Source organism: Eucalyptus grandis, chromosome 1 (genome assembly GCF_016545825.1).
Source record: "Eucalyptus grandis isolate ANBG69807.140 chromosome 1, ASM1654582v1, whole genome shotgun sequence".
Classification (NCBI taxonomy): domain Eukaryota; kingdom Viridiplantae; phylum Streptophyta; class Magnoliopsida; order Myrtales; family Myrtaceae; genus Eucalyptus; species Eucalyptus grandis.
The window spans coordinates 52321897-52336317 of NC_052612.1; the positions used below are offsets into that span (position 1 = coordinate 52321897).

At 40.6% G+C, this 14421-nt stretch overlaps 3 protein-coding genes across 5 annotated transcripts; all 3 read left to right on the forward strand.

Annotated features, from left to right (window-relative positions):
* Window positions 1–212: 212 nt before the first annotated feature.
* Window positions 213–4361, forward strand: LOC104449888 (probable isoaspartyl peptidase/L-asparaginase 3). Of its 3 annotated transcripts, none has more exons than XM_010064192.3 (7): window positions 213–359; window positions 636–807; window positions 1450–1514; window positions 1638–2018; window positions 2116–2174; window positions 2732–2836; window positions 3767–4361. In XM_010064192.3, exons 1-7 carry the CDS (start codon window positions 294–296, stop codon window positions 4005–4007), a joined length of 1089 nt encoding a protein of 362 aa, XP_010062494.3. In that variant the 5' UTR covers window positions 213–293; the 3' UTR covers window positions 4008–4361. The 3 variants fall into 3 exon arrangements, with proteins under 3 accessions (XP_010062494.3, XP_010062502.2, XP_039158592.1); XM_010064200.3 differs by lacking the exon at window positions 213–359 and adding an exon at window positions 376–521 and having other exon boundaries at window positions 1627–2018; XM_039302658.1 differs by lacking the exon at window positions 213–359 and adding an exon at window positions 378–521.
* A 680-nt stretch (window positions 4362–5041) lies between these two features.
* On the forward strand, window positions 5042–7416 carry LOC104449902 (derlin-1.2). Its single transcript, XM_010064211.3, has 7 exons — window positions 5042–5187; window positions 5331–5466; window positions 5569–5642; window positions 5852–5945; window positions 6298–6426; window positions 6525–6685; window positions 6954–7416. Exons 1-7 carry the CDS (start codon window positions 5171–5173, stop codon window positions 7186–7188), a joined length of 846 nt encoding a protein of 281 aa, XP_010062513.2. The 5' UTR covers window positions 5042–5170; the 3' UTR covers window positions 7189–7416.
* A 688-nt stretch (window positions 7417–8104) lies between these two features.
* On the forward strand, window positions 8105–10411 carry LOC104431356 (derlin-1.2-like). The gene is made up of 7 exons (XM_010044003.3): window positions 8105–8183; window positions 8327–8462; window positions 8565–8638; window positions 8847–8940; window positions 9293–9421; window positions 9520–9680; window positions 9949–10411. The coding sequence occupies exons 1-7, from the start codon at window positions 8167–8169 to the stop codon at window positions 10181–10183; spliced, it is 846 nt and encodes a 281-aa protein (XP_010042305.2). The 5' UTR covers window positions 8105–8166; the 3' UTR covers window positions 10184–10411.
* The last annotated feature ends 4010 nt before the right edge of the window (window positions 10412–14421 follow it).

Genomic DNA, 14421 nt, shown 5'->3' on the forward strand with positions numbered 1-14421 from the left:
TTCTTGTCGGATCTATTACACATCTACACGCCAATAAACGATATATATATAGATCAAGATCGATCGGTTCAGGCTGTATTTCAAGCTCTTTTTTTTTTTTTTTTTTTTGGGTCGTAGTATCTCAAGTTCATTAAAGTTGTAAATGTCTTTGTATTTCCAATTTAGGTCATAATGCGAGCCTTGGAAGTTGGGCCTTAAGCCCGATAGGCGATGGAAGTGGACTTCGGAAATGTCAAGAAGCCATTTTGCGTCGCCTGCAACTCGGAAAGCCACGCACCATCGTTGGTTCTTCGATGGCTTCCTCGTACTTGCACTGCTTCTACTTCGTCTTCTTCTTCGTTGCTTTGCTCCTCTCCGAGGTAAATGAAACTCAATTATTCGCGCTATTCTCGAATACCCACGATGGCGTTACGTGCAATTGACCTGTAGATTTTGATTCCAGTCCGCTGTTGTTGTTCTTGGTCAGCCGATTTGGGCTCCGCCCGTCGACATCGTTGTCGATTCGGGGAACACGCTTCTGGGTTGATCATGTCTTGCGCATGGCAATTTTTGTTGGTTTTTTTTCTTCTTTTTTTCCTAATGGAAAGGGAGGAATTGGGTTGACTTTATTTAGCATTGGATCAAAAAATTCGCAGGTGTGTGGAAACCGGCTGGGGGATTCAGGGAAGTATCCCTTGGTTGTGAGCACATGGCCTTTTGTGGAGGCCGTGAGAGCTGCTTGGACAGCTGCCGACGATGGTTTATCGGCGGTGGATGCAGTCGTGGAGGGTTGCTCGGCCTGCGAGGAGTTGCGGTGTGATGGTACAGGTACATGTGTATGGCATCATGAGAGCATCCATTCTTTTGATGTTTCCTTGTATATGAGATTGATTGCTTATTATTAGCATTTAAGAGCATTTTTGTTTGGTTAAGGTCTGGTCCAGGAGTTGTAGAGGTAGCAGAGCTTTCCCTGTTATGTTTGGGGATCTAGCCTGCTCAAGTAGCAATCAAAAGAAGAGAGCTGGAGTTTTTTATCCTAGGATTGAATGTTGATAAGTTGCTGAAAATGTGCTAAGTGCAAATTTTGGTTTGCTAGTTATCTGCTTCAAGAGATTTTTTTTCTTGAATGAGTTATATTTCTTTTTAACAAATTCTTGTACATTTTTATGGAACCTTCTTTTACTATTCATGAAGTAGTTGAATATGATCTCCCTAGGATAACCGACGTAAAAATATTTAGCCATGTACTTAAAGTAAAAAGAAAAAAAGTTGGATCACGTGGATTCATTGAGATCATAAGTATGGCTAGGAAAATGTGTGGTGAAAGAAATCCATTTTGATATCTCATCAAGATAGTTTATTTCTGTGATATTCCAGAATGGCCTCGAATGTTTCTTTCACGGAGAATCAACTTAGTGCTTGGGACTCCGTCAATGTTCTCTCTAACTAATCATTGTGCCATTTGTGCAGTGGGGCCGGGGGGAAGCCCTGACGAGAATGGGGAGACTACAATAGACGCCCTTGTCATGGATGGGGTACCTTCCATTTTGGTTTTTCTCTTCATTATTCGATCTCTTTGGCAGTTGTTCCTTCGGATGAAATCTGAGTGGGTCCTTATCGTTCCTTTTCTTTTGTTTTCTTGCCAAGGATATGCCTAGGTAACAATGGAGGTTGGAGCTGTTGCTGCAATGAAGTATGTAAAAGATGGCATCAAAGCTGCTAGATTGGTGATGCAACATACCCAGCATACTTTGCTTGTTGGAGAGCCAGCCTCAGCCTTTGCCATTTCAATGGGTCTTCCTGGACCAACGAACTTGAGTTCGCCGGAGTCTATTGACAAGTGGATTAAATGGAAAGAAAATCTCTGCCAACCTAATTTTCGAAAAAATGTTTTGTCTGTCGACAGTTGTGGCCCTTATCATGCTAAGGACGCTGCAAATACATGTGTACAAGCCAACCCCATGGGAACCATTGAGTCAAGTACATCCCGATTTGGACTTCATAGCCACGATACCATAGCCATGGCTGTAATAGATAAAGTAGGAGATTGTTGTAAAGACGTTTGTCCAGTGATTTTGTTTGCCTTAGTCTGCCCTTGCTGTCTCTAATCAACTTCACTATCTTGTGCAACTGCAGATGGGGCTCATTGCGGTAGGCACATCAACTAATGGCGCCACATTCAAAATCCCTGGAAGGTAATATTCTCCAAAGGTTTATCTGCGATTGGCTTGTTGAACCATGCCAAAAGTATCTGGCTCACATAATTTGGTAATCGCTTTGTTAGATTAGCGAATCTTGTATGGTAAGTCGAGGAAAGAAACTGGCTTGGGTAATGTTCTAATCACTGAAATGTTACCTGTTTGTATATGTGATTGTGATATGAATATTGTCTTCCTTGGCATTAATCTTTTGGATTACATTCTCTCTTGTAGCTGTCATAGCATAAAAATGTGGGATTTTCTACTAATTGCATGAAACTGGCTAGAAAGCCTATCTAAATTTTTGGGAGCAATTCATTTCTGAATGACCATCCAATTATTTTATACATCGACTAGAGAAAGTTCTCCTTATCAAAATACCTTTAAAAGGTCTTTCTGGTAACCTATTGGCAGAATATGGAGTTTTGATGATAAGTTGGAGCTTCTTAGGGGAGTTTCAGAGTTGAAGTTCGACATATATTTGTGTGTCCATCTTGTGGTTATGTTAAGGGTCTGCATCTTTGGGATTGGTAAAAGTTTCTGCAAAAATGTAGGGTTGGCGACGGACCAATTGCTGGATCTTCAGCATATGCCGACAGTGATGTTGGGGCTTGTGGAGCTACTGGGGATGGTGATGTCATGATGCGTTTCTTGCCATGGTAGTTTCTCATACCAGTTCTTTTTTATATTTAAAATTGGGAGTTACTTATTGTCACATAGAATGATTCAGGATGGGAAGTGTGTACCAAGACTGGCAAACCATGTATTCTATCATGTTTCTTTTGGAGTTAGATTTAATTTACCATCAATGGATAATTACTCTAAATATTCTACTGAACAATTTTTTCATATTGCCAATAACAGAACTAGTATCTGAGGTAGCTCCTATCTTCTTTTATTTTCTTTCCATAAAGAGCAAATCAGTGTAAACTGGGCTGGGAAAAAAGGAACTGATATGATTCTTATCCACGAAATCATTATGATTTTAAATGCTTAAATTGGTCTTACACAATTGACAGTTGTAAGAATGTCTCACACTAAATTAATCTTCTCTTGTCTAGTATAAAATGTGGTTTTATTATTTTTGGTCAATTGTGAGAGTGCAGTTTTAGATGAGCAGCTTTGGGTATCAGGAACATAACCACATATGAAGTGTGGACGTCAGAATTTGAGGCTGGGTGAGCAGCATTTTAGCTATGAACATAACCGCACAAGAGATTTGGACTACCATAGATTGTGGTTGTAGAGCGTAGAACTGTAGACTACTAGTTGGTGATAAAAGCTATTGAGCCGCTACATACAATGGTAAACCTAAGTAGGAATATGGGATCTTTTATTTTTTTTCCTTTTACTTTTCAAGTATCTAAAGATACTTCTGAATTTAGTTTCCTGAAGGGTTTTTACTGAGATTAAAGAAGGAATTGTGATAAAAAAAAAACGAGATTGAATGAGGAACTCAATCCTTCAGGCTAAGATTTTGTCGACTGAGATAGTCCCCCTATGCTTAGCTTCAACAGGCAAATGAGGATAGTAAGATGTTGTGATGGAGGGAGACCCTGAAGAGTCACATGTTGTTTCTGTGAATGCAGCTATCAAGTTGTTGAGAGCATGAGACGAGGCATGGAACCAAAACTTGCAGCTGAGGATGCTATCCTGCGAATCACTCAGAAGTATCCAGATTTTGTGGGAGCTGTTTTTGCAGTCAATAAAGATGGCATGCACGCTGGTGCTTGCCATGGATGGACATTTCAGTACTCAGTGAGAAGTGTGGAAATGGATGAGGTGGAAATTTTCACCGTGCAACCTGCCACTGTGAGCATGTTCACTTAGTGAAAGCCTGAATATGCTTCCATGTGAGATTGTCCTTGCTGGTTAATGGAAACCCGAACCAGTATCATTCTGGTATTAGAGCGTCCATGGCTTGGCTTGGCTCATAAATGCCCTGAGGAAGTTGCACTCTGTACGTGCCGTTTCTTGCCCTTCCTTCCAAGGTTGCATTTGGCGGTGACAAGCACGTAATATGAACATTTACAGTGGAGAAACTCAATGACTTTGGTAGGCGTCTCACACTGATTATTTCACTTGTATAGAAACTCAACCTGATGCATGTGATTTCTTGCTTATGTTATGTATAATATTAAGTCATGTGAGCAACAAAGACAAATTCTACGAGAATTATCACTCTACCTTGGGTAAGTAAATCTCTAATAATCCCCATGCGAGCAAGCGGCGAGTCTTTCAAAAGACACTCAAAAAAAAATTGGAGAAGATTTGCCTAAAGCATGAGTTGAACTCATTGTACGAAATTTATTATGCACCTTGTAGTGCTAAGCTGAATACATCCAATGTCAAATATTTCCTAGAATCAGGGCAAAATAGATGATCGATGTAATGAAGCCATTCTTTGTCCTTGATTATATCTTGTAAATCATTGTCCGGTTCGACTTTCCCAGCGCCTGTCCAATTTGGACATCCTGGGAGAACACAGTCAGCGCAAAAGCAAAAAGGTTTACTTCTGAAATTCAAGAAATAGCTCAGTATTCTGGGGCTGCACCAACAAAACACGAATCGGTTTCAATACTTTAGCAGGGGAACCTTGATAGCCTTTTTCTTAAGAATTCAGGAAATGTGTTTAATTTGTTGATAGGTTAAAAAATGAAGTTGGACCAGTGAATTTCATTTATAATCTGAAGGTTGACTCGAAAATGGAATCTTACCTAGAGATGACATGGGCGGAGGGGATGCTCCAATCCGGCCGGCGATTTAATTAAGGGTGACTGAACTGTAATTGGAAGACTCGCATTATTTTTCTTGGAAGGGGTGGGTCAAAGTCTTCTCCTTCGGAGTTTTCCATGGCATCAATCGATCTAATCACCGAAAAAACAAAAACAAAAACAAAAACAAAAGCGAAAAAATCGATCTTTCTTTAGTTATTACACTTCCGATCTTCAGTTGCTCCTACGGTCACTTCCATCGATCCCTTCAATTCACCAATGTCTACTCCAGGAGAGTAAGTTCTCTGTCTCTTAATCTCTCTGCGCGCTAGCTTCTGATGTTATGTAACGGCGTTATCACTGGTGTACGCAGATCATAGTTCAATGAATTGTACAGACAATTAGAATTCATCGAAATTCCTGCCATTAAATGTTGCAGATACTACCGCTCGCTGCCGCCGGTGAGCAAGACTTATGGAGTAGCATGCCTGATGACAACGGCAGCCCTCTATCTGGGCCTTTACAATCATTGGACTATAGCTCTCGAATATGAACTTGTGTTCAAACGTTTCCAAGTGAGTCGATCGCTGGACTCTGTGTGTTTGTGTTGAATATATCCAGATATTGGGTCTGCATTCAGGAGTTTGATCATAAACGGTGCTCTTCAAGCGATGCAGGTTTGGAGGCTCATCACCAACTTCTTCTTTCTTGGGCCATTCTCTTTCTCGTTTGCCTTTCGGCTTATTATAATGTGAGTAGAACAACTGTTCATTCATCTCCAATAGAGCACTTTGTAGAATTGCAGATCTTTTGCTACAAGTTTGGCTGCTAAAAAAATGAAAACACTAAGCGTATCAATTAGACAGAGTCTCAAAGAACTGTCATGATTTTCTCATCAAGCCTTTAGCTTAGGAAGTCATATCTTTTGGCATGTTTAATTGACTGTTAAATGGCATGCAGAGCAAAATATGGAGTTTCACTAGAGAGGGGTCCATTTGACAAGAGGACAGCTGACTACGTTTGGATGTTCATCTTCGGAGCACTCTCACTTCTAGTATGTCCGACACAACATCTTCATTAGAGTCTCTATGTTCTTGCTTGGCTACTCAATAGGGGAACCTGAAATAATTGTGGGATAGTTGAATTCAGCTAATTCGAAGACACAAGTTCTTGCCATTATTCAGGAATGCTGCTTTATTTGATTATTTAGAAGCATGTTCACAAAGGAATAAAAAAAAAAAAAAAAAAAAAAACTGAGCAAAATGGCATTTGCAGCGTAAGCCACTTCAGAAATACGTAAATTCAGGCAACGCAGTTAATAACGAGTTGCTTAGAACTTTTATAATGCCCGCCTCTGACACGGATATTGTCGAATTGGACTCTGAGATGTTACAAGTTGGTGTTAGGTAATGGCAGCTATTCCTCCTCTGTATATTCCTTTCATGGGACCTTCCTTAGTCTTCATGATCGTCTACATATGGGGCCGCGAATTCCCAAATGCCCGAATCAGCATTTATGGTGTCGTTTCATTGAAGGTAAATTTGCAATTTCCATTTTGGTATAACGCGGTCCATTTACTTTGATTTCCCAGAGAAAGGAAAGTCCGCTGAATCTGAATCATCTGTTCTTCTAGGGATTCTATCTCCCATGGGCACTGCTAGCACTAAACCTGATTTTTGGAAACCCGTTAATGCCCGATATTCTGGGGATGCTTGCTGGTCATTTGTACTACTTCCTAACAGTACTCCACCCTCTTGCCGGCGGAAGGAACCTCTTGAAGACACCTCGCTGGGTGTATCCTCCCACTGAATGCTTCCCTCTTCAATTTCAGTGCATGAAATCTTCAAACCCTTTTCTAATTAGTCTCTTTGCAAATGCTTGACAATGAATTTCCCATGGCTAAGGACCATATATTTTGACAGTAATTTTGGCTAGAAGGTTGATGTGCAAATTACAAGTAGCAGGCTAACAAAGTGAGATTGCTAATTTTATCAGCAGTGATGGCATTATACAATACTTTAGGCGTGAACCATGTTTGTGTCCAATCCTTAAACGTCCGCAGTCACAAAGTAGTAGCGTACTGGGGTGAAGGGTTTCAAGTGAATGCACCGGTACCGAGTGACCCTTCTGCTGGAATTGCCTTCCGCGGACGAAGCCACCGTCTTGGTGGAATGGCAACCCAAGGAAGCAGCCCTGAGCAAGCGCAGACAAGGGATCAAGGGCCGGTGCAGCAGCCTATGCCGGCGGCTGAAGGAGTTGCTTTCCGCGGAAGAAGTTATCGCCTTGGCGGTCGCTAGCTGCTTTCTTCTGATGATGATCTCTGGATAGCCTGGCCCTACTATGATTGGATCTTCTTTGTTTGTGTAGGCAGAAAAATAATTTGTGCAAGCATTACAGAGTTTTTAACACTTCCAACTTATAACTAGCATGAGGTACATGCTGGATTTTATAATGTTTTCATTACTGATTTACGTAGACCATCTTTCAGTTGAAAGCAAAGCCAATACAAGAAGCAGTTCTAGAAATTCCTGGATAAGTGGTTTATCCAGTGCAGTTGCAGCTGTTTTTTTCTCGGCTGATTCTTGTTTATAACTGATTTTTCCCAATAATGTCTACTTATTAAATGAGAGTTGATCCTTTTATAAGTTCCGAATCTGAAACCAAACTTGATGCGTTCTGAGTTTGGTTCATCCTTGGCCAAATCAACAAATCAAAACCAAAAAAAGAACTTGATGATCCGCTGGCTGGAATATTGCTATGGTTTGTAAAGAAGGGTCAATTGATTTTGTTCATCCGAGTCTTTTCTTTTCCTAAAGATTGCCCTCTTAATTTTGAAATTTCTATTTGGCGAGTCCATTTCAAACAGTATTCTTCCTGGACATGGAGCTCTCGAAGAGTCTTTGGACCAATCGAAATTCTGTACATTGTAAATGAATTTGGAGAGGAAAAAACAAAAAAAACTGTAATTGGAAGACTTGGTCTTTCAAACGGTATTCTTCCTGGACATGGAGCTCTCGAAGAGTCTTTGGACCAATTGAAATTCTGTATATTGTCAATGAATTTGGAGAGGAAAAAAAAAACTGTAATTGGAAGACTTGGTCTTTGCGTGACTTACTCGTTTTGGAAGGGACGGATGACTCAAAAGTCTTCCCCTTTGGATTTCCATGGCATCAATCGATCTAATGATGGAAAAATAATCGATATTTCTCTAGTTATTACACTTCCGATCTTCAGTTGCTCCTGCGGTCACTTCCATCGATCCCTTCAATTCACCAATGTCTACTCCAGGAGAGTAGGTTCTCTGTCTCTTAATCTCTCTGTGCGCTAGCTTCTAATGTTATGTCACGGCGTTATGACTGGTGTACGCAGATCATAGTTCAATGAATTGTACATACGATTAGCATTCATCGAAATTCCTGCCATTAAATGTTGCAGATACTACCGCTCGCTGCCGCCGGTGAGCAAGACTTATGGAGTAGCATGCCTGATGACAACGGCAGCCCTCTATCTGGGCCTTTACAATCATTGGACTATAGCTCTCGAATATGAACTTGTGTTCAAACGTTTCCAAGTGAGTCGATCGCTGGACTCTGTGTGTTTGTGTTGAATATATCCAGATATTGGGTCTGCATTCAGGAGTTTGATCATAAACGGTGCTCTTCAAGCGATGCAGGTTTGGAGGCTCATCACCAACTTCTTCTTTCTTGGGCCATTCTCTTTCTCGTTTGCCTTTCGGCTTATTATAATGTGAGTAGAACAACTGTTCATTCATCTCCAATAGAGCACTTTGTAGAATTGCAGATCTTTTGCTACAAGTTTGGCTGCTAAAAAATGAAAACACTAAGCGTATCAATTAGACAGAGTCTCAAAGAACTGTCATGATTTTCTCATCAAGCCTTTAGCTTAGGAAGTCATATCTTTTGGCATGTTTAATTGACTGTTAAATGGCATGCAGAGCAAAATATGGAGTTTCACTAGAGAGGGGTCCATTTGACAAGAGGACAGCTGACTACGTTTGGATGTTCATCTTCGGAGCACTCTCACTTCTAGTATGTCCGACACAACATCTTCATTAGAGTCTCTATGTTCTTGCTTGGCTACTCAATAGGGGAACCTGAAATAGTTGTGGGATAGTTGAATTCAGCTAATTCGAAGACACAAGTTCTTGCCATTATTCAGGAATGCTGCTTTATTTGATTATTTAGAAGCATGTTCACAAAGGAATAAAAAAAAAAAAAAAAAAAAAACTGAGCAAAATGGCATTTGCAGCGTAAGCCACTTCAGAAATACGTAAATTCAGGCAACGCAGTTAATAACGAGTTGCTTAGAACTTTTTATAATGCCCGCCTCTGACACGGATATTGTCGAATTGGACTCTGAGATGTTACAAGTTGGTGTTAGGTAATGGCAGCTATTCCTCCTCTGTATATTCCTTTCATGGGACCTTCCTTAGTCTTCATGATCGTCTACATATGGGGCCGCGAATTCCCAAATGCCCGAATCAGCATTTATGGTGTCGTTTCATTGAAGGTAAATTTGCAATTTCCATTTTGGTATAACGCAGTCCATTTACTTTGATTTCCCAGAGAAAGGAAAGTCCGCTGAATCTGAATCATCTGTCGTTCTAGGGATTCTATCTCCCATGGGCACTGCTAGCACTAAACCTGATTTTTGGAAACCCGTTAATGCCCGATATTCTGGGGATGGTTGCTGGTCATTTGTACTACTTCCTAACAGTACTCCACCCTCTTGCCGGCGGAAGGAACCTCTTGAAGACACCTCGCTGGGTGTATCCTCCCACTGAATGCTTCCCTCTTCAATTTCAGTGCATGAAATCTTCAAACCCTTTTCTAATTAGTCTCTTTGCAAATGCTTGACAATGAATTTCCCATGGCTAAGGACCATATATTTTGACAGTAATTTTGGCTAGAAGGTTGATGTGCAAATTACAAGTAGCAGGCTAACAAAGTGAGATTGCTAATTTTATCAGCAGTGATGGCATTATACAATACTTTAGGCGTGAACCATGTTTGTGTCCAATCCTTAAACGTCCGCAGTCACAAAGTAGTAGCGTACTGGGGTGAAGGGTTTCAAGTGAATGCACCGGTACCGAGTGACCCTTCTGCTGGAATTGCCTTCCGCGGACGAAGCCACCGTCTTGGTGGAATGGCAACCCAAGGAAGCAGCCCTGAGCAAGCGCAGACAAGGGATCAAGGGCCGGTGCAGCAGCCTATGCCGGCGGCTGAAGGAGTTGCTTTCCGCGGAAGAAGTTATCGCCTTGGCGGTCGCTAGCTGCTTTCTTCTGATGATGATCTCTGGATAGCCTGGCCCTACTATGATTGGATCTTCTTTGTTTGTGTAGGCAGAAAAATAATTTGTGCAAGCATTACAGAGTTTTTAACACTTCCAACTTATAACTAGCATGAGGTACATGCTGGATTTTATAATGTTTTCATTACTGATTTACGTAGACCATCTTTCAGTTGAAAGCAAAGCCAATACAAGAAGCAGTTCTAGAAATTCCTGGATAAGTGGTTTATCCAGTGCAGTTGCAGCTGTTTTTTCTCGGCTGATTCTTGTTTATAACTGATTTTTCCCAATAATGTCTACTTATTAAATGAGAGTTGATCCTTTTATAAGTTCCGAATCTGAAACCAAACTTGATGCGTTCTGAGTTTGGTTCATCCTCGGCCAAATCAACAAATCGAAACCAAAAAAAAAAAAAAACTTGATGATCCGCTGGCTGGAATATTGTTATGGTTTGTAAAGAAGGGTCAATTGATTTTGTTCATCCGAGTCTTTTCTTTTCCTAAAGATTGCCCTCTTAATTTTGGAATTTCTATTTGGCAAGTTCATTTCAAACAGTATTCTTCTTGGACATGGAGCTCTCGAAGAGTCTTTGGACCAATTGAAATTCTGTATATTGTCAATGAATTTGCAATTTTGATTCTCTTTTTTTTTTTTTTCTTTTGAGAAAAGATAAGTTAGTAAGCTTGAATTAATAAATGAAATCCACCCACCAAAATCAGAATATTCCTTCCTAGAGAAATTATTAGGTTAGTCTACAAGGTCAACAGTGGGCATCAAAATTAAAATTCCAATAGTGGCATCTTAGAACGCGCTTGGTAATTGCAAAAAACTTTTACTCTAGAATAGAAATGCATTTAGTAAACTTATATAATTTTTTTATTTCTTTTAATTTTTCAATTTTTTTTTCTTTTTTTCTTTTTTTTTCCTTTTTTTTTTTTTTTGGCCGGTTGTCGGCCTCAACCATGGTGGCGACCGGCCGACGACCTCACCAACCCCCGAGGCCGAGCTCGCCCGGCCATCGGCGAGGCTCGGCCTCACCAAATCTGGGCGAGCACGAGCTCGCCCAAGCTAGGCGAGGCCAACCTCACGCCACCTGGGCGAGGTCAAGCCTTGCCGGTGACCTCACTTGGCCACTGAGGCCACCGGCGAGGCTCGGCCTCAACTTGGCTAGGCGAGGCTGACTTGGCGGTGGCCCGGCAAGGCCAAGCCTCTCTAGTGGCCGGGCGAGCTCGCCACCGAGGGCCAGCAATGCTCTGGCAAGGTCGCCAGCTCTCGATGGCCGGTCGGCAACCATGGCCAAGGCGGCAATTGGCCAAAAGGAAGAAAAAAAAAAAAAATGAAGATGAAAAAGAACAAGAAAAATGAGAAGAAAAAAAGTGTTTCTCGAAAGTATGTTAAAAACAAGAAATAAGTTTTTTCTACGTTTTATTTCTGTTCCAAATTTGTTCTGGGAACAAAAATGTAAACAAACGCGTTTTTGTTCCTTTTTTGTTCCCCGAAACAAAAAAACAAAAATTTGTATTCGGGGAATAGAAACACATTTTGCCAAACACACCCTTATCCATCTATCTAGATGCTTCGACAAATAAATTTAAGTGTTGTGACTTGTATTGTTAAAAGATACATTCGATTTGACAGGATATATCGATAGTAAAATACCCTTTTGATTCCTCACAAAATAACAACAAAACCAACAAGAAGAAAAAGGAATAGGCACAACTTGTCGCACTGTGACAAAATTCAGAAGACGGATGAAAGCGGCAACCGTGCAAAATTCCAAGGTGACTTAATAGCAATAGGAAATGTAGATGGGTCCAGTCTTGACATTATAGAAAGGGGACGCCAAAGGCTGTCCTTATCCCGATTAACAAATGAACATGCAGAGGTAGGAACAGGGATCAAGTTAAAGGAGAGCTGGAATTGCCTTCCTTGGAAGAAGTCACCGTCTTGGTGGAATGGCAACCCCAGCTAGCAACCCCGAGCAAGCGCACACAGGGGATCAAGTGCCGGGGCAGCAGTCTAATCCAGCAGCTGATGGAGTCCCTTTCCGCAGAAGTTATCGCCTTGGTGGTCGCTAGCCGCTTTCTTGTGATGATGATCTCTGGATAGCCTGGCCTTACTATGATTGGATTTTCTTTGTTTGTGTAGGTAGAAATATAATTTGTGCAAGCATTACAGAGTTCTTTAACACTTTCAACTTATAACTAGTATGATGTACATGCTGGATTTTATAATGTTTTCACTACAGGTTTATGTAGACAAGCATTCAGTTGATAGCAAAACCAGTACAACAAGCAATTCTAGCATTTCCTGGATAAAGTGGTGTATGCACTGCAGTCGCAGCTTGCTTTTTCCAGGCTGCTTCTTGTTTATAACTGATTTTTTCCTAACAAGACCAATGTCTAATTATGAAATTACAACCGAACCTTTATAAGTTCCAAATCCGAAACCAAACTCCAAACTTGACGGTTCTTCTTTCTGGGCCAAAAATGGACTATCAAGTTTTGAATTTGGTCCAGCTTTCGCCAAATCAACAAATTGAGAACAAAAGGAGTGCTTGATGATCCGCCGGCCAGAACACTGTTATGGTTTGAAAAGAAGCCGATTAATTTTATTCATCCCAGTCCTTCCTTTGTCTAAAGATTGCTCTTTTAACTTTGAAACTTCTATTTGGCAAGTCCTTTTCAAACAATATTCTTCATGGAGCTTTCGAAGAGTCTTCGCACCAATTAAAATTCTATATATGCTGAATGAATGTGATTCTTTATTTGATTTTCTTTTGGGAAAGTTGTCAGCTGGGAACTAATAAATGAAACCAACCCACCAAAACGAGAATATTCCTCCCTAGAGAAATCGCTAGGTAGGTGGACAAGGTTAACAAAGGGAATCAAAATCACCTGTTCAACAATTGCACATTATCCACCTACCTAGATGCTTCGATAAGTAAGCTTACATTTTGCCAATTGTATTATTGGAAAGTATATTCGATCCAATAGGATTTACGACAGTGAAATACACTTCTGACTCCAGTTACAATATAATGACAAAACCAAAAAGAAGAAAAAGGAATAAGAATAGCTCGTCGCGTTATTTCGAAATTTGAAATAGGGACGAAGAAATATGACAACGGGAGAGAATCCCAATTTGACTTAATAGCAATAGGACAATATGGAGATGGTCCAGTCTTGACATTATAGCAAGGGGACACTAAAGGCTGTCCATGTCCCTATTAACAAAAGGACATGCAAAGATAGGAATAGAGATCAAGTTGGAGGAGAGCTTCAATTAGCGACATTTTGTCTCTCATATGAGGTTAATAAAGACATATATATAAATAAACATATACACACACATCTAGGCACTAGTATTTATCCATGAATACACATAAGCGCGCTTGCGTGACCCAAAAACTTTGGGAATTGGTATCTCATATGAAGAATTGAAGATACACTTTCTTGAAGCTATAGAATCGGCGTGCAAATAAGGTATGTGAATAGCTAAATATAACTCGGTTAGCCAAAGAGAAGAGGGTTTCATTGATATTTTTTTTTCTTAATTTAATACAACTCTTATTCGTTTCATGTGATAAGTTTATGTATTAGGTAGGATATAAACTATATATGAGTTAAGAACATCATGTAGCAATTAAGGAGGACTCGTGCATTAAGTAATTGGCATATGTTTATACGTCTTATGAGATTAATTCAAAGAAATAGTTGGAATACGAAATTTATCAAACAGAAGTTTCATACGAAGCCGTGTCATTATTACTTGCAAACAGCTATATCTCGAGATCTTCCATTGCATATTTAAGAGGGTTGTTAAGAAAACGACTGAACAGTTGCAAGGCTCGAATGAGAGGTGGGCTCACGTTGCGTCCGTTCAAAGGGGGAAAAACCAAAGAAAGAGCTTTGAAAAGTCGTCTGCTCGATCTGCATCTGCATCTGCATCTGCATCTGCACTGCAACGCGGGTTGAAGCGACTTTGACGTTTGACCAAGGCTCTGCTCCACATAGTCCCACGTGTTAGGTACCGAGCGGAGGCCCACATGAGGGAGGTCCACATGAGGGAGACCCCGGAAGTCAATCGCAATTTTCACTCCACACCTCTTTGGGAACAAAACCCCTTTTTACTCCCAATCATCTACAAAAAGATCGAGCGATTGAAAAAGATGGAAAGGGCGTGAGAAGAATCAGAGAAAGCTTCGACCTACTCAAACA